The 19,269-nt window shown below is 42.8% G+C and overlaps 3 protein-coding genes across 5 annotated transcripts in view; all 3 read right to left on the reverse strand.

The window, feature by feature from the left end:
* The window catches only part of STUB1 (STIP1 homology and U-box containing protein 1), a 43,815-nt gene extending 38,118 nt beyond the window's left edge, over nt 1–5,697 (reverse strand). The window contains exons 1-2 of one of the 2 annotated variants that reach the window (XM_076053564.1): nt 5,457–5,697; nt 4,206–4,245 (exon numbers count right to left, since the gene is read on the reverse strand). In XM_076053564.1, coding sequence (XP_075909679.1) covers nt 4,206–4,245; nt 5,457–5,485 — 69 coding nt within the window. In that variant the 5' untranslated portion in view covers nt 5,486–5,697. The remainder of the gene's footprint in view (nt 1–4,205; nt 4,246–5,456) is intronic. The other variant, XM_032980452.2, reaches the window with a different exon arrangement.
* Nucleotides 5,698–5,951: 254 nt separating this feature from the next.
* On the reverse strand, nt 5,952–12,457 carry LYRM1 (LYR motif containing 1). Its single transcript, XM_032980511.2, has 4 exons — nt 11,608–12,457; nt 11,128–11,188; nt 10,898–10,929; nt 5,952–9,855 (listed from the first exon to the last, which is right to left on the reverse strand). The coding sequence occupies exons 1-4, from the start codon at nt 11,761–11,763 to the stop codon at nt 9,742–9,744; spliced, it is 363 nt and encodes a 120-aa protein (XP_032836402.1). The 5' UTR covers nt 11,764–12,457; the 3' UTR covers nt 5,952–9,741.
* Nucleotides 12,458–13,309: 852 nt separating this feature from the next.
* LOC116957996 (uncharacterized) overlaps nt 13,310–19,269 on the reverse strand; it is a 32,915-nt gene continuing 26,955 nt past the window's right edge. For both annotated transcript variants that reach the window (XM_076053511.1, XM_076053507.1), the window contains exons 7-9: nt 18,503–18,598; nt 17,457–17,573; nt 13,310–16,877 (exon numbers count right to left, since the gene is read on the reverse strand). In XM_076053511.1, the coding sequence (XP_075909626.1) occupies nt 16,803–16,877; nt 17,457–17,573; nt 18,503–18,598 (288 nt within the window). In that variant the 3' untranslated portion in view covers nt 13,310–16,802. The remainder of the gene's footprint in view (nt 16,878–17,456; nt 17,574–18,502; nt 18,599–19,269) is intronic.

Below are 19,269 nucleotides of genomic sequence, written 5' to 3' on the forward strand. Positions count from 1 at the left end.
GTACTCCTGAGGTGGTCTTGCCATTGAAGGGGAGCAGAGTATCTGACAGAAAACGGGCCAGCTTGTAGATAGGGGAGTTGATAGTGGACACGATGGGTCGTAGTGGGGTACCTTCTTTATGGATCTTGGGAAGACCATAGAATCTTGGAGGTCTTGCAGCGGAGGGTTTTAGGGAAGGACGTTTGGTTGGTTCGATTAGGGAAGTCGAACTTGTGATGATCTTGTTGGTTTTTATCGTTAGGCTGTTAGTAGGATCACTTTAATTTTTGAGTAACTCCCATCATTGAGTAGGTCCTGGATTTTGTTGTTGTACGAGTTTTTATCCATAATGACAGTGGCACTGCCCTTGTCGGCTGAGAGGATGACTATATCATCCCTCTTTTTTTAATTAGCGAGTTCAGAGCGTTCGTTTTTGCTAATATTGCTGATGGGTTTCTTAGCATTCTTGAGAATAGTGGCTATTTCAGCTCTTGTAACGTCAGCTTGGATGTGTCCTATGCCTTTGAGGGCTACATCGACCTGAGAAATGATATCCTCTACTGGTAGATTAGGGGTGACAGCGAAATTTATCCCTTTAGCCAGTACCATTTTCAGATTGTCCGAAATCAGGATGTTACTCTGATTAATAACGATTTTGTTAATATCCAGTTTTGTGATGTGTGGTTCTGGCCTCTTCTTTGATAGGAGGTTGAATTTAGCGATCAGGTTAGCTTTGCATTTGACTGGCAGTGAATCAGCAGAGGCAGCAGTCATGTTGTCAACATCATTCCAATCAGAAGGGGACATTTTTTGTGTTAACATTAAATGTGATTGTAGGAGAGTCCTGTCTAAACTATCGAGTTCAAATCGGAGTACTCTTATTCTCTCTGAGATTAGTGATAGGCTAGCATTAAACAGAATCCGTTTAGAGTTCGGTGAAGATACAGCAGCAGATGTGAGTGTGACAGCGATGCCTATTACCTTGTTATCGCGGCATCTTTTGAGGAAGGTTAGCGTCTCAATGAGCTGTGACTTCTTATCTCGTTGTCTGTTAAAAGCTCTAACAGATAGGTGAAAACCCTCCCCGTAGAGGTCATTAATTCTAGATTTGAAGCTTTCGTGACTGCAAGGATTCATACTCTTTGGTTTTTTCGGTGAAGTCACGTAGATAAAACAAAATAAAAAAACAACCCATTCAATCACGACGTTTCAGAGGCAACACAAGCTTCCGTCTTCAGGTGGAACAGTCACAGCAAGATAGCTGTTTTCATGGAGAAATTTGAATCAGACGCCATCCAAACATCCACCCTTCGTCCTTCCCTGTGGAAGAGATATGTGGATGACACTTTCGTCATTTGGCCACATGGCCTCCCAGCTTTGAACCATTTCCTAGACCACATCAATTCCAGACACCCATCCATCAAATTCACCATGGAAGTGGAGAAAGATGGCAAGCTGCCATTCTTGGATATTCTGTTTGAGAGGACTGATGGATCTTTGGGACATTCTGTTTACAGGAAGTCCACCCACAGATTCCTACTTGAAGCCTGATTCCCACCACCACCCGGCTCAAAAGAATTCTCTCATCAAAACATTATACCATAGAGCTCATTGCATTTCTGACCAACACCACCTGACCAGTGAATTGAAACATGTACATCTAGCACTCAAGATGAACGGTTACTCTGACTGTATCATCCACCAAGCTGTTTCTCCTACCATACAGAAGCAACCACTTGACACTCCGATCAAAATCATCACACTGCCATACATAGCAGGCGTCACCAAAAGGATTTCCAAAATTCTAAACAAACACAAGATCCAGGTTCGGTTCAATACAGTACACAAAATCCGTGATCTGATCCCATCCGTAAAGGATGTCATTCCTGACTTACAGTACCCCGGTGTTTACAAATTGAGTTGTATCTGTGGTGACTGCTATATCGGGGAGACGAAACGACATATTTCTGACCGTATTCGCGAGCACAAATCAGATTTGAAACACAGCAGAACGAATTCTTCGGCCGTGGCTGATCATTATCTCAACACAGCGGGTTCTCATGACATTGTTTTCTCCGATACCAAAGTACTATGCAAACCTCCCGGTAATTACCAAAGATTTGTCCATGAAGCCATCCAGATATACAAACATAGACACAACTTCAACCGAGAGGATGGTTTAAAATTAAGCACCACTGGAAAGATGTCATAAACCAAGCTACCTTATAAAGCGCAAAGCCTTTTTTTACCATTTTTCATTGCCCCCGTGCAGTAAAACCACCGCTTCCCCCGAACCCTCAACATAACAAAAGACGGATTAAACTTAGCCTCGTCGTCATTCCCTGCTTGGCTTCTCCCCCCCACCTTAACCTGTATATAAGCTCGAGGGTCTCAGAGCTCACCACTTGATGCAGCTATCTTGCTGTGACTGTTCCACCTGAAGACGGAAGCTTGTGTTGCCTCCAAAACGTCGTGATTCGATTTAGTTTTCTTTTATTTTGATTTTGTTTCATCTACGTGACTTTACCGAAAAAACCAAAGAGTATGAACCACTTAGCTCCTCTAACTCCCTCCCATTGCCTCATAAGCGCCTCCTTATTCCAACTTTTCTTGGTCAAGTCTTTCCGTGTTGCTGCTCCACGTTTCTGGAATACCCTTGGCCCTCATATACAGGCTTGGTTCCCTTCCTTCCACTCCCCCTCTTTACTTCCCCATAAAACCAAAATACAGAACATATTTCCACCTGTACCCAATTTTTTTACGGCACCTCTTCCTCCCACAAGTTTGCACTGTCTTTTTCGACTTGCATCTGATTATGTCACTGTTTGACTAAACTATAGAGCTTGTATGCACTTGTACAAAACATTTGCACATTACATTTGCACTGTCTTTGATGCAGTGTTTCGTTTACAACCGTTGAGCACACCGTGTGTTCGCCTGTACTTGTTCTCTGTAATGACACTTGTGTCTTTGTTTGTTGCTGTGCTCATGCAGTATGCATATCCCTTATCAAATAGGCCGGGTAATTGGCTAAAAAAGATGATCCGTGTAACAAATAAAAGAAACTTAAACTTAAAGCCCCGGACCAGTTTCAATATCCAGCGTCTCATCAGCAGAACCAGGGTTGCTTGAACTACAAGATGTTTATAGGCTGGAACCACTGAAGAGACACGAGTTTTAGTTTGATGCAAAACCATATAATATAATAAATAAATAAACTATTGCATTGTCCAAACAACCACAGATGTTTGTTTTACACACTTTTTAAACACTTGGAAGTCGTGTATCTGCATTACACTGAATTGCAGCACTGTAACTAGCTGCAGTTGTTTCCTAAGCCAATGAATGAGCAAGCTCTGGTACAGAAACAAGAAAGTGAATGAAGCACAATTCAAGTTCAGTGCAGAAAAACAACACGAATGCTACCAGGTAAGGGTTAGCAGCGGTAATAACGCTAAGCAACTATTCTATATGTTGCCGTAGAGATAGTACAGTACACATCATATTCTAGTTGCAAGGAAACCTGTAACATGTCGTCTTAACCATAAGTGAACGGCTTTGGTCAACGTTACACCCTCACTGACACAGCCCATTGCTACAACTGTGTAGCTTACCTGAGCCTTCGACGCACCAACATCCCTACTAATTTTTGCACCTGTAGTAAATTTACTACAAGTCTGAAACTGTAAACAGCTATTAACAATGTATTATATGGGCATATCAACTGTAATACTGGGTAACCAAATGATAACTTTTGCTAAAGTAACATTAGAGCTCGTAAAACCCCTGAATGGTTGTAGTCCAACTCAAAGAATCAGTGTGAGCCACCAGTGGTTAGCCTTCTGATCCCAAGTGTTAGTGAAGAGCCTCGCCGTCATAGCTGATAGCAGTGCTCTATATTTCTGGTAAATCAATGTCTGTGACGTATGTCCATGTCTGTGTATATATTAGTGTAATAATCACCCTAAATACATTCAGATGTTTCTGCAACCTAATGTAAATATGAAGACTTTAAAAGTAATTTGTCCGAGCCAACTTTCAAAGCAGGAAACGCTTTTTTTATTTAGCGATTCATAGATGTGTACTGTTTTCGATTTTTTTTCTGAAACGCAGTTGTATTTGACCTAATTTGAAGTTGGATGCTTTTGGTATGATTTTAAATTGCTTTATGATTGTAATTTGTTTTTACGTTATTGCTTTTGTCGTATATGGTACCCAGGTCTCACCTGGTTAAGCAAAATGCACTTGCAACTTCCAATGGACGCACTGTAAATGTAGAAACATAAAACCCGAGTGTAGTTAACATTGATGGTGTGCCCACTCGAAATACTGCTGTCAATGTCAGACGTCTCCACTGGCATAGCACTGTGTACACAGCAGACACAGTGAGGGCAACAGCATCAGCTTCCACATGTCTCCTGTTGGTTGGCAGCGATAAAAACAGCCCCTGACCCTGGCGAGGCCATCGTTAGATTATCGCCACGGCCTGAGGCACGTCCACTCCCACACCCTGATGCGCCGCATGGGTGACGCTAGCGCCGTTATACCCCACCAGAGGCCCTGCCGGCATGATCATGATCCAATCAAGATTATCAAAACAACGATCGCCCATCCACCACTACCACCATCATAATTACCATCGCAGTCGCCTTCATCACTTACCACCTCGAACACCATAAATGCCACAACCATCACCACGACCACTACCGTCGTTATAATCACCATAATCATTTTCACCACTACCAGACATGACAACCAGAATTATCACCACGATCATCATAACCACCGCTATCAACCACATCACAATGATGAATATAATCATCACCTCACCACCACGAACAAAACTGTACAACCATAACCACGATTACCACCATATTCACATATAAAACACAAATGCATCACTAAAATTATTTACATCACCAACAAATCACCATAATTACCGCCACCATCGCCACCAGCACCCACAACACGAAAGCATCACCTCTATCATTAATAATCACCATTGGTACAACTCCCATCATGAGTACAACTACCATGGGTTAATGTAATTTTTAGATAATTTCAACTTGTAATGCGCACAGCATTTGCTCACTCCCTGTTGAGAGAAGAACGACTCGCGAGGGGGAACCAGACAAGACGGGAGAGGGCATCAACAACTACTGCCAGGTAGTGGCGAGCGGGCGCCAGCGACAGCACCACCACCACCAACCGCCGTGTGACGTCACCATGGCGCTTGTGCCAGGGTTGGTGCACCACCCTCACCACAAATATCACTATAACCATCATCTTTACCACAACCACCAGCATCCTCACTACCAGCACCAAAAATTACTGCATCACAATCATCAACACTACCACCAGCACTAAATTACAACCGTCGCAACCACCACAACCATCATCACCACCACCACCATCCACCCCGCTACGAACCACAACAATCACACCACTACCACCACCATCACGTCCGCGTCACTCACAATGGCCTTGGTGTAGCACTGGATGGCATCGTCGTATTTCCTGTTGCCGAACAGGCGATTGCCCTGCTCTTTGAGTTCGTGTGCCGTAGACATGGCGCCCAGCGGCGTGCGTCTTCGGAGCTCTGGTCCGCCGACTCTCGGGTCTCCTCCACCTCCTCCGCTCTTCTCTCGCCTCTCCTCCGCTCTTCGCTCGCCTATCCTCCAAAACCTTCTGCTGCCCCCCCTTCCCCCTACAGCCACGTGACGTAAAACCGACACCACGTGATGCAAACTCCCCAACCGACATCACGTGACGTCCGCGCCCCTCCCCACCACCTCGCTGCCAAACTAGTGCGGGGTCGCCCCTACCCCCCCCCACCGCGAGTGACAGCGCCGCGTGACGTACTTCCGGTAATAGGGACTTGGCAACAACAGTGATGTCAGCACCGCGTGTGAGCGACGTCTCGAGTTCAGTAACGGGCGCTGCCGTCTGCGCTGTCTGACGTCCAACAGGAGTCAGGGCCAAGTTGATTTTATTTTAACTCGACGAGAACACAAGACGCGACCGATCGTCTCATTTGCAAGTGACCTGGGGTCATCAAAATGAAAAAGGTACAATAAATCAATTGTCAAAAACAAAACAGAACTTGAACGGTGCACAAAATTAATATTGCATGAATACTTCTGCAAATAAAGTTTTGCAATGCACTTAGGTAATTTTTGCAAAAGTATGTAAATTCACAATGTATGTTAAAAAAATCGTTGGCCAGTATCCACTGTTAACAAGGCTGGCAGCATCGGGTTTTTCATGGTTTTAATAAAAAAAAAACAATCTCAGATGGCCCAAAATCCGGTTTTATTCGGTTTTATTGCCTGTTAATGGCTATAATTATAGACCCCAGCAAGGAGAAGACAAACCACACATTCCGCTACAAGATGATGGTCAATGGTTGCAAGACGCCGATGGCAGTGAGTGGCCTGGGCTGCAAAAGATCGCCGTCAAGCTGTCCAGCATTGCCACGTCCAGTGCCGCATCCGAGAGGAAATTCTCCACCATGGCCTTCATTCACTCCAAGCCGAGGCACAGCCTGAGCGTGAAGTCGGTGGAGAAGCTCGTCGTCTTCGTCAAAAGCAACATTCCCGCCTTCTTCGACGGAGCGGTTGAGATGATCGAAGAGGACAGCGAATTCGATGACTGGCGCCGATTGACAACTTGACTTGCCGGATTAAAAACCATGTTTTTTTTTCGACAGCATCGGTTTTTTTTTTTATAAAACCAATAACCCGATAAAATTTGCAAAAAAGATCTAGTTTTTTCCACCGTTGACTGTAAAAAAGACTTCCCCTAACCGTGACTATCTGTGGTGACGTGTGCCGCTCTCCATGGAGCAATTGAACACGGCGCCCTCCAGGGCTCACTCGTCCCCCTCTTTTGGCTGCCTACTCAGCATTAGTCTCCACCAGAGCCATCGTCTCTTATTATTATCAATAATTTGTGTGTCCTCTCAACCATGCGGTCCTTCTCTCTCGGTATAATTCTCAGGATATCGTCCCATGCTTCTTTGCAATTTTTAGCTCGTGTTCCATCCATTGCGATTACTGTAATGTCAATGTTTCTATCCGATCTCTGCCATTGCATCACCAACTACACTGCATGATAATCGTGGGTGTTATGATTCATGGCCACGATTCGATGCAGGAAACCCCTTGCCATAACTAAAATTATACTGAAGGGGAAATGCACGAATTGTTTTTTGGTCATTGTGATTGTGCACCACTTCCAACACAGCATCACCGAATAATGTTTAATCTATTCGTTGGGTCATTCAATAAAGCTACGAAGATATAAACATAAAACAAATATCACGTTTCAATCGCAACACAAGCAATCGTCATCCGGTGAAAAAAATATATCGGGAGAGCTGCTGAAGCAGGATGTCATATAGGTTTGAGATGGGTTTAGCCCAAGGGTAATTGGGCAAGGCTAGAGATCGAATTTGCATGTAAATGTAGGATCGGAGAGCTGATATACCTCTACGACGACGCAGCTGTGGAAGTGGCAATTGTGATTGTGAGAGATTAGCATGTCAACGTAAGCGAACCACCGCAACGGTGGCTATGCTAGTGAGACATCCAGCTCGTTAAAAGCCGAGGGACATCGCCAACTCGAGGACAAGGAGCAACGGTGGCTGTGTTAGTGAGACATTTAGCGTGCATGTAACTCAGAGAGTCGGAAATAACTGCTAACATCGAGAGGTAGGATGGAAACATCACAGCCACTTATGACTTAAACTGGTTAATAACGTCCTTCCAATGATTGCTCAGTTTGTACCCACCTCGGTTGAAATTGTGTCTGTTGATATATCTACACCAAGCCCTCAAGATGAATGGTTATTCGGACTACACAATCCGTAAAGCCATCACCCCAACCGTTGGGAAAGAACCATCTGAGGACCCAATCAAAACCATCACCTTGCAATAGATAGCAGGGGTTACCAAAAATATTTCCAAAATCATGAGCAAACACAAGATCCAGGTTCGATTCAACACATTACATAAAACTAAGCTGTGTCTGCGGCAGCAGTTACATTGGGGAAACCAAGCGACATGTCTCGGACCGTGTTCGTGAACATAAGGCAGATCTGAAACACGGGAGGACCAATACATCAGCCGTGGCTGATCATTGTTTTAACGCTGTGGGCATACACTAAATATATTTTTCCAAGACGAAGGTACTCTGCAAACCCACTGGCTATCAACAAAGATTCGTTCATGAAGCCATCCAGATATATAAACACAATTTTCACCGAGAAGATGGGTACAAACTGAGCAATCATTGGAAGGACGTTATTAACCAGTTTAAGTCATAACTGGCTGTGATATTTCCATCCTACATGCCGATATTCACAGTTATTTCCGACTCTCTGAGTTACATACAAGCTAAATGTCTCACTAGCACAGCCACCATTGCGGTGGTTCGCTTACATTGACATGCTCATCTCTCACAATACAATGGCAACCTCCACAGCTGCATGGTTGTGGAGGTATATCAGCTCTCCGATCTTACATTTACATGCAAATTCTATCTCTAGCCCTGCCCACTTACGCTTGGGCTAAACCCATCTCAAACCTATATAACATCCTGCTTCAGCAGCTCTCCCGCTATATTTGTTTTCATCTGATGACGATTGCTTGTGTTGCGATCGAAACGTCGTGATATTTTTATTATTTTTCTATCTACGTGGCTTTACCGAAAGACCCAAAGAATATGAATTCCTGCAGGTCACGTAAGCTTTGAGTCAAGAATGTTTAGTCTTGCAAATAATATGATCCTGGTCTCTTGAATTCTCACCTGGTTACACTAAATAACTTTATAATTGAAGGGACGTTAGCAGGACAGACCATGGTATATATTATCGTACAATAGATACAATAACCTGCAACATTTCCAGTTCTCATGCTGGCATTTCACAAAATCCATCTCAGACGTATTGTGCGAAAATGCCAACAACTTGTTTTCTAGTTGCTTCGTTTAGTGTGATTCTATACCACAAAATATATACCATTGCTAAAATGCATGACATTACTGGCATCCCTCATAAAAAAAGGGGAATAACACGAATGCAGTGAAAAATTAAGCACCAGCTCACAGCGTGTAATATAATACAGATTAAGTTAAATCAGTCAACAGTCTTGTATTTACTCATGAGGTACAAGGAGTTGTAAAATATTATGTTCTAGTTTATGCAGTTAAAACAAGAATACAACCAGTTATACTGGAGGGAATATTCATTCCAATGCTATGAACCACAACTAAAGCTTTACCCGAAGCTGCCAGGTCCTTTGACAATTGCGTTAATGTAAATTTAATATAACTGCAACCATAGTAAATGTAAATAAATTAAGGCATCTTACATGCATGTAAAAAATAGACGAGTTCAGGAATAATACACATTCCAACATTGTTTAAATAAATGTTTAAAGTTGTATTCTGACTTCCTTGATTTTGTCCTGCAGATGCGTGACATAGTTTCAAGTGAAAATTTGTAATTCATCACTAAAATTGAACTTGAAATTGTTCAACCTACCAGTGTAATGAAACAAATAATAACATTAAACACTTGTACACGAGACATGATAATGTAATTCGCTATGTTGGATGGCAGAGGGTCTTATATCGCCATACCCAAAAATACACTATAGCAGCATTACTGATTAAATCAGATATTTTAATGTACAATGCATGAGAATTACAGACTGGTCTTTACATGCCACATGGCCGTGCATGGGGGGCTATACCAATTGTTCACGTCTCGTCATGTGACTGCAGGTAGATGGGCTTGGCCTGTTTGCGGAGACGCTCCTGAGTCTTCAGGTGCCGCCCCTGCTTTCCAGCAAGTCCCATGGGAGGGAGGTTCATCTGCAAGTTCGCCAGCATGGAAAGCCAGGAGTAAATGAAAGCGCATGTATAGAGAAAAAGGCAAAGTAATTTCCTGTTCAAATGAACATTGAGGTGGTACTAATCTGTTAGTAGCCCTGAGCCAAATTTTGATTTAAAGCTTTCGTGACTGCAGTAATGCATATTCTTAGTTCTTTTGACTTTACCGAAAGAACTAAGAATATAGCCCTGAGCCAGTGGTGGAAATTTCTTATTCCTAATGGCAGAAGCAGGTCTTTCCATAAGACAACTGCTGTTTACTTTCCCAAAGAGTGGTAGCCATCTTATCGAACCCAGACAAATGATGGGCTGAGTAAACCCCCCCAAATAGGATTTTAACTCGCAACCTTTTGATTCCGAGCTGCTCACTCTACTGCTGATGCCCAAAGCTGGATTGGTACACCCAGGTGGGAGACGGGAGACTGGGGAAAATTAACACCTGAAAGTATGAGAGCTTTGTAGAGATTCAGGATAGACAGCAGTGCAGTGATATTTGTAGGAAAAAAGTAACTAAGTTTATTGCCTACATTACAACATACTACCAGGTGTTACTTTCCATAATATCATCAGTTATGATAAATCTGCTACTAGATTAAGGCCTACCCAAGCAATCTCATTATTCTATAAACTACATCCTTTTTATCCTATTATTGTATGTACATACACATTTTATTAGGAACGGTATAAAAACATTACAGATTAACCAACGATGCAAACAAGCAGGGTATAATAAAGTAGTTGCTACCATTGACCACATACAATCAGATCTAAAATATACAAATTAGTCAAGTTATGACATAAGCGTTGGTTAATACTTGTCTACAAACGCATTCTGCCAGAGTTAACACAGGAATAATGAAGTTAGATAGGTCTCAAAATAAATTAGTAGTAATGCATTCCTGCCATGAGCATATCATTATACCAATTTGTATTACAGCCGAGCTTTATGTTGACATGCTCTTGAAAACTGGTCATACAAAGTGTAAACATAAGATATCGACATCTAAATAACAAAGTAACTTACAGGTCTTGGGTAAGGTATCTTGTAATGAAGTGCTGTTGGGAGACAACAGACGTTAACACTTCCTGCTGTCATATACATATATAATCACATCATGAGCATTTAACAACCAAGTGAAACAAATAACCTCATTTGCGTTTCTCAAACTGAAGATAACTAGAGTATTCCAAAACATTAAATATGATATTCAAATCTTTGTTTGGCTTTTGCAAATATTTTCATGCACTTCTTACCGAGTTCTATTCTTGTTTCGCATTCCTCAATGCAGAACTTGATTTTCTCCGGCTCCACCAGCTGTTGAAGACGAAACAACACCCTGTAATATAAACTGTGCCCTCTATATTGGTCGCGAAAGCCGACGTGTGGAAAACAGCCGCTGGGAGGCAATGAAAACGCTGAGCAGTCCGAGGGAAGAAGTAGAACGTGTCCGCTGCAGTATCGTACGAGTGGTTGAGCGGGCGAGTGTCGCTGTGACCTGCAGTGTGGTGGTAGACCAGACTAGGGTCCTCAACAAGAGAGAAGTAACCAACGAGGTTCAGTTCACGGAGAGAGTAGTAACGATATACGAGCAGTGATGAGCAGGTGAGCGAACGCGATAGCGAGTATCTTGGCGCGAACAAGGTCAACGCTGGATCGTCAATCAAAACGAGGGATTCATGTTTCAACTCGACGGAGCGGCGCACACATTCGGGTAGGCAGTGCGCGAAACCCACATCCTTGTTCTTGCGGAAGAGCGCACGTGCCTCGGCGCGGATGTACTCGGCCTCCGCGAGCGATTCCGAGGGCTCGGCGCCTTGCAATCGCCACCCCCGCGCCAGGCGGAACACGCGGCGATAAAGGCCCAGCACCTCGACGCGTGACACGCTCATGCCGACTCCGCGGAGACTCAAAACTCACCCGGAGAAGTGAAATCTCACTCACCCCCTCCTCCCCCCCACCCCGTTAGAAGGGACCACGAAGTGGTACTGCCACCGACTCAAATTGCAGACCGAACGCGTGCCGAGCGGATAGCCCCGAGCCCCAAACTCACTCAAACCTCAAAACTCCAGTCATTGAAAATCCGTGACATCGAATGAGACATATTAAGCAAGTTACCCCGTCCCCAGACGCTTGTATCCCGAACCTCAAATTCACTCCCCACACGGGAACCGCTGGCTCGCACCGTGCTCGCTCGGCCTGCCCAAGTCAACACGCGGCTTCGCGCCTATGGGTCAGCGGACGCTCCCCTCCGCCAGCCAGACCCCTCGCGGCCTAGCTAGCCACGCAGAGTGAGCGCAGCTTTTTCCCGGAGAGGAAACTAGGTCAGCTGGGACGGGGGAAGCGTGGCGATCTGAACGTATAAACGGTGCTAAGCTGAAACGTGTAGATATACTAAGACGAGCGTGTTAATTAGTCCTAATCGGCTTGCATATCAATTAAGCCGCGTTTACGCACCAATCTGGCTGCACGCACACGGGACGATGGAGTCGTGGGGTCGTGACCTCTGACTGCGATAATTTCCAAATCGATTTGCCGCTCTCGATCCACGCATCACACCGCAAGTTGCAAGAACATCGATTCTCTGGGCATAAACATTTCGATTCATGCAAATCGTATGGGATCGATGCACGTTGACTGATGACCGAATCGACTCTGGTTATAGAAACTGTCAGCTGTCGTCCAGTGGAGATCCGATGACCTCTCGTGATGTCAGCCAGAGACATTTCCCCTACCACGGTGCTCATCTTCACTTTGCAGCCCTGAGCCAAGAGCTCGAAATGCAACATCCCTGTGGCGGATGCACAAGGAAGCCTTCTTCCAATAGTGTCTTGGCAAAGGGATGTATTTTTCGATTTAAAGCTTTCGTGATTCAATGATTCATCTTCTTTGGTTCTTTTCGGTAAAGTCACGTAGAATGAGAATAAAATAATAAATTGATAAAATAAAATAACACAATAATATTCTCACTTAGGATGTGTGGAATCCCTCCCCGTAGAGGCGGTTAAATTTCGATTGAAAGCTTTCGTGACTGCAATGAGAATATTATTGTGTTATTTTATTTTATCAATTTATTATTTTATTCTCATTCTACGTGACTTTACCGAAAGAACCAAAGAAGAAAAAGGGATGTATATTTGAGTGAAGCTAGAAGCCACGGGCAAATACATAAACAAATACAGAAAACTTCAATTCTAGATTAAATACAGGATAGACTTGACTGTGGTGTATACAGTAAATATATATTTTTTTAAACTTGTATAGGACAACCGCTGTCGACCTCCCCACGAAGTGGTACTAATTTTATACACCCCGAAAGGGTGATGAGCTGAGTCGAGATGATGCGAAAAGCAATCGGGAATATGAACGAGCTTGTGTGACATTTCATGAACATTCTTGTCTTCATGTCTGACAGGTACAACACGGCGGAGAAACACATTTGAGAAAGGAATTTACTTTGTAAGATCCATACAATATAAATGCTGTTCCGATTTTAAAATTGCTAAACTTGTCAGCTAACAATGCACGCTACAATGCAAATTGCTTAATGTACAATACATACACGTTAAATATATCGGCATCATTCTTGTCGCTTAAAGTCTTGCAATAATTGTGTTAAACGTTAAATAACGTGCTAGTCGATAGAGAAAGCCATAATACAATTTGCTAAGTAATTATACTGAACATAAAGAAATCAGTTTCAAAAGCGTTATTTTAAAATTGTTTAAAGACAATTCAAAAATGTATACACACCTGTACCCTCTTTTTAATGTGATCTGTGCAAATAATATTGCATCAGACATTAACATCGCTGTCATCTGGAGTGTTATGAACGGCATTGGCCAGCAGGGGTCATCATAATAAAGATAACACTGTAACAAACAAAAAAATCCTGGGTAGTGTTATTTTCTAATTGCATATGCCTCAAAATTACAGAAAATAGGTATTATTCCCCACAAACTTTGCTTTTGTGACTAGGACAGTGATATTTTAAAATGAACCTTTTAAAATGAGAAAACGTGTGCATTTGTGTCATTCCTTCACATAAAATCATTACACAGTGTACAATTTGAAGTTCTAACGCGATGCACATTATTTACTCACTCTCAGAGAGAACAACAGACTCACATAGGCGCGAGGAGCCACAGAGAGCCGGCACCACCATTTCCCCAAGCTTTGTGGCCCTGTTCAGGTGTTTTTAGCCAATCAATGAGTGTTTACATATACTCTTTGGTTCTATTGGGTAAAGTCACGTAGGTGAAAATAAAATAACAAAAAATCACGACGTTTCGGCCACAACACAAGCGGCCTTCATCAGGTGAAGGGACGAGACTGTCTGGAGGACAGCGCTGGAGTGAGAAAAGCCACGCTTAGATCACGACTTTTAAGCTGTGTGAGAAGAAAACAAAGTGCCTTGACAAAGGAATTAGCATATAATTTAGCATTGAAATGGCTCATTGAAATAGCTAAGTTAAAGTATACACATCCGCAGAGGCACCCCTTGACAAAGGAATTAGCATAGAATTTAGCATTGAAATAGCTGAGTGATTAGCTTGTAACTGGTCACAGAAATAGCTATGTTAAAGTCAGAGCATATACATTCACCGAGGCACCTAGTACAACCAAATTAAGCAACCATTGGAAAGATGTTCTAAATCGAACTAAACATTAAACTAATTTCAATGGTACAGTATATTTTTCAAGTAGTGGTACCCCAAACTTTCGCAGCTCTTATAAATTCCCTTTTCACACGATCTATATTTAAACTCCCCCTCCCCCCCCTGCGCCAAATGGCAAGTCCACCAGCACGTACACCACCTCTTTTCTAAAATCGGCCAATCAAATGCTAATTTTTATGCTAATTTCTTTGTCAGGACACCGTGTTTGCTCGCACACAGTTTAAAGGTCCGCGGTCTGAGCATGGTTGTGTTTCGCTAAATTCTCCTTTTTGATTTGTACTAGGTGCCTCGGTGAATGTATATGCTCTGACTTTAACATAGCTATTTCTGTGACCAGTTACAAGCTAATCACTCAGCTATTTCAATGCTAAATTCTATGCTAATTCCTTTGTCAAGGGGTGCCTCTGCGGATGTGTATACTTTAACTTAGCTATTTCAATGAGCCATTTCAATGCTAAATTATATGCTAATTCCTTTGTCAAGGCGCTTTGTTTTCTTCTCACACAGCTTAAAGGTCGTGATCTAAGCGTGGCTTTTCTCACTCCAGCGCTGTCCTCCAGACAGTCTCGTCCCTTCACCTGATGAAGGCCGCTTGTGTTGTGGCCGAAACGTCGTGATTTTTTGTTATTTTATTTTCACCTACGTGACTTTACCCAATAGAACCAAAGAGTATGGATCCTAGCAGTCATGAAAGCTTTAAATCTAGAAGTGTTTACATATGTGGAATATAACCGCAGCACCCGGAGAAAACATACACGTGCAAGTGGGCAACACTCTATCCCATACAGACGGAATAGGTGGGGTCCACATTTTTCTGTCCTGCCTTCTGGCAAGCCAGGGTTATGGGTTTTCGACACCCATGGAAAGGGAGTTTCACAACCTTCGTGTGCTCCACCAACCCTCACTGCCTCCACAACGCTGGATTATAGTTGGCCACTTCCTGACTACATGTTCTTAGCGTGAAACGTTTTGTTTATTCCAGCTGCAGTTATATGATTATAGTTTGTAATGTTATGCTGGCTTCAAAATATGACTGTTACTAAATTATCCGCAAAAAATTAATACAGTACAAACAAAAAAAAACTCATCTTGACTTAAAGCTTTCGTGACTGCAGGAATTCATATTCTTTGGGTCTTTCGGTAAATTTACGTAGATAGAACAATAAAATAATAAAAATGAAAATAAAGTGAATAAAAAGTATCACGACGTTTCATTTTTATTATTTTATTGTTCTATCTACATGACTTTACCGAAAGACCGAAATAATAATAAAAAAAAACATGTTGCCCTTTTCAATACATGTTGTTAGTAATAGTGATAAATAGCTGACAATTGACCTTTATGCAAAATTATTTCCGCAGGTGTCTATGGTAACTATAAGCTTGTGTCATTTTAACACACGTAACCCGCACTCTGCACGAGGGATGCGTTCCGAGCAAAAGTCCATGCAGAGCAATGCAGTGCAGTGAACCCAGTTTTACAGAGTAGTGGCCAAGGTGTTATGTTCCAGACCCCTCCAAGATTCCATGCTCTCACTTGTAACTCACTAATGTACGTACAAAATTCAAACAAGGAATGAAATACCGCATAATTATGCAACGTAAAATAACATGAATCTATACAGGAGTTGTGTACTCCTCCCGTACTCAACAATGGACTGCAGAGGGCTGCTTCATTTCCTCCATCATCTTCAAAGCGTTTCGGCAAAATATTTTGTTGCACTGATCTCTCTCACTTAAATATGTTCAAAAAGCCAAAAAAAAGTATGCCAGTGACGAGAGCAGACTGCACTACAAATCTTGTTCAGGCATAATTTTTTATCAACTGAAACTTTTCAGGATAAAGGAGGGGAGAAGTGAGGCAGTCCTCCATGGTCCATCGTTGGGTACGGGAGCGTGTGGCGTTGTTTTTCCGAACTCAACGGCTCCCTGTTCCACAGCCAAAACAGCACGCAGCTGCTCAGAATCCACGTGGAGAGGAGCGTGAATTGCATGCAGAGTGTGGGACAGCGCGGTGTGCGAACCCCGCTCCTCAACCCCATGCGGTTGTGCGTGCTTTGCGAATTTTTGGTCATAAAAAAAAGACCAAGTACCTGCGAATTCGTGCTGAAAGAACCCGTGCAGAGCAAGGGGAAGGTGTATTCCATGTTAAAAAGTGTCCTAAAAATTCACGAAAATAAAAATATGCAATTGATCTAAGATTATTTAAGGTTAATTAACTCGATGGCACATATGGGAAATGGGAAATCCCATTACGTATGGTGTAGCTTCAGTTTCAGAGGTCGGCTTGACACAGACTTGGTTCCATGTGTGACCATCCCTTTTTCCTAAAAAGCAAAATCACAAGCACGTGTAGAAACCAGTTACACATCGCAAAACTCAACACAGTAAGAGCAGCAGTAGGAATGTGTTATATTTAGATTTAAAGCTTTCGTGACTGCAATGATTCATCTTCTTTGGTTCTTTCGGTAAAGTCACGTAGAATGAAAATAAAAAATTGATAAAATAAAATAACACAATAATATTCTCACGACGTTTCGGCCACAACACAAGCGGCCTTCATCAGGTGAAGGGGCGAGACTGTCTGGTAGGACAGCGCTGGAGTGAAAGAGCCACGTTTAGATCACGGCCTTGAGGGCGCTTTGTTCCTCTCACACAGCTTAAAGGCCGTGATCTGAACGTGGCTCTTTCACTCCAGCGCTGTCCTACCAGACAGTCTCGCCCCTTCACCTGATGAAGGCCGCTTGTGTTGTGGCCGAAACGTCCCGAGAATATTATTGTGTTATTTTATTTTATCAATTTATTATTTTATTCTCATTATACGTGACTTTACCGAAAGAACCAAAGAAGATGAATGTGTTATATTTGTGATTCTCGCTTCTTAATGCGTGCTGCATTGTATTTACCGTTGTCCGTAATCCCTTTGCTTGCCGCACTTCTTCGTCTGTTTTCAGAATGGCCATTCTTTGTCCCGGTGAGAGCACAAAGAAAATGTTGTGAATCTCATCCAAAGCTCCTTGAATCTAAAACAAAACATATAATTTGCATAAAGTCACACCATATTTCCTAAGATCAGCAACTTAAATTCAATATCCTTACAAAACTGTTATTGTTTACACCTGTATTGTTAACAGATGTTTTTTTTTACTGACATTGAGTGTGCTTTGTGTTCGTGATAGAAGAATGTTATACTATTCACTGTGCACCGTCAGTATGCAACAGTCCTACCCCAGCACCTCCGATTGGCACGGTTGGCTACGTACGGTGTGAAAGAAGATTAACATAGTGAATACAACCACCAACGAGCACGCAAAGTGTATAATGCCACATTGTAAATGACAGGGTCACTTGGAATATTCCAAATATGACATGTGTATAATATCTATTGAGAACACTATGTACTCGGATATGCAATATAAAAATGTTCAATATTGCTTTGCTGTATTAACTACAGGATACCAAGCTATGAAGTGTAAATGGAAACATGTAACATGTTGGTCCCTGTTCTAACAATTCAAATCCCTTTGCGACTTGCTGCCTATCGAAACGACGATGGGTGTCCTTTATATTTTATGAATATTCCCTGCCGGGGTTCGGTAATGGTGCACTAATGCAATTATTTGCTCAGCACCACTGGCAGTAGGATGTTCACTAATGGGAGCTCTGGAGACCCCTTTCAGAGGATATACATCTGTAACTTGGCCTGATCTTCTGTGCTGGGTGAATTTATTAGCATTTAAATACTGAACATAAAGGTTGCTGACAAACACTGTTACATCAATATGGTAGAGGACATTGATCAACATTCTATTTATCTGCACACAATTAACAGCTGCACTAATTAGATTGAAAATCGTGATTTTGTCTGTGGAAAAGGTGGCGACCCTAATTGATGAACACGTGAGACTCACGCGTACCCAGTGCAGCACACAAGTGTTGTGGTGGCCTTTACCTGTTTTAAGAGTCTTGTGCGGAATGCCGAGTCACTCGGTCCCAGACACTTTGTACTCAAGTCTCCCTGAATAGACAGTGCCAGCTGTCTGGTGTCCTGCGTGCAAAAGAATGAGATAGAAAAATGACAACCACACGTTCCTGTGTTTCATTGTCAGAAACAGTATGAAATGGAATGCAATTAAAAAAAGAACAATATAAAAAGATAATGTGGTTTTACATTTCATGTTGCCTTACTAGAGCTGTAATTTGTGTTTGTATTAGCTTTATTGATATGCAACAAGCACTATTTGCAGGGAATATACACAGTGTCCCTAGTGTGGCCAGGTGGCTCAGCGGTGGAGTGAGTGGCTCCCTATCGGAAGGTTGCGAGTTCAATCCCCATCATCCCTCCCTACCGGGTCAGTAAAATAAGTTCCACTTTGTGGGGCAAGTCAACAGTGGCTGTACCAAGCACAGACTGACCACCCCCCCTCCCACCATAGGTAAAAGTGCGGCCCTGCAACAGCTCACTTCCAGCACTGCTAGCGGAAGGGCCTCCACTCGAGTGAACCCTGTAGGATATTTTGGTCTACTCCATGTTCATCAGATGTGTTGAAAAAGGTGGGACTGCCCACAATTTACCCCACCACGTGCGACCTGCCGATTGGCTAACTGTGGTGAACCCATCGATACTGCTGGGTAGACAGAGGCGGCAGGGGAAAATTAAGAAACTTGCTCCATTGTTGGAACTGCCTTGCTGGCCTGTGAATATGGAATGTGATTTCA

Source organism: Petromyzon marinus, chromosome 3 (assembly GCF_048934315.1).
Source record: "Petromyzon marinus isolate PM22_M1 ecotype Great Lakes invasive population chromosome 3, UKy_Petmar_22M1.pri1.0, whole genome shotgun sequence".
Classification (NCBI taxonomy): Eukaryota; Metazoa; Chordata; class Hyperoartia; order Petromyzontiformes; family Petromyzontidae; genus Petromyzon; species Petromyzon marinus.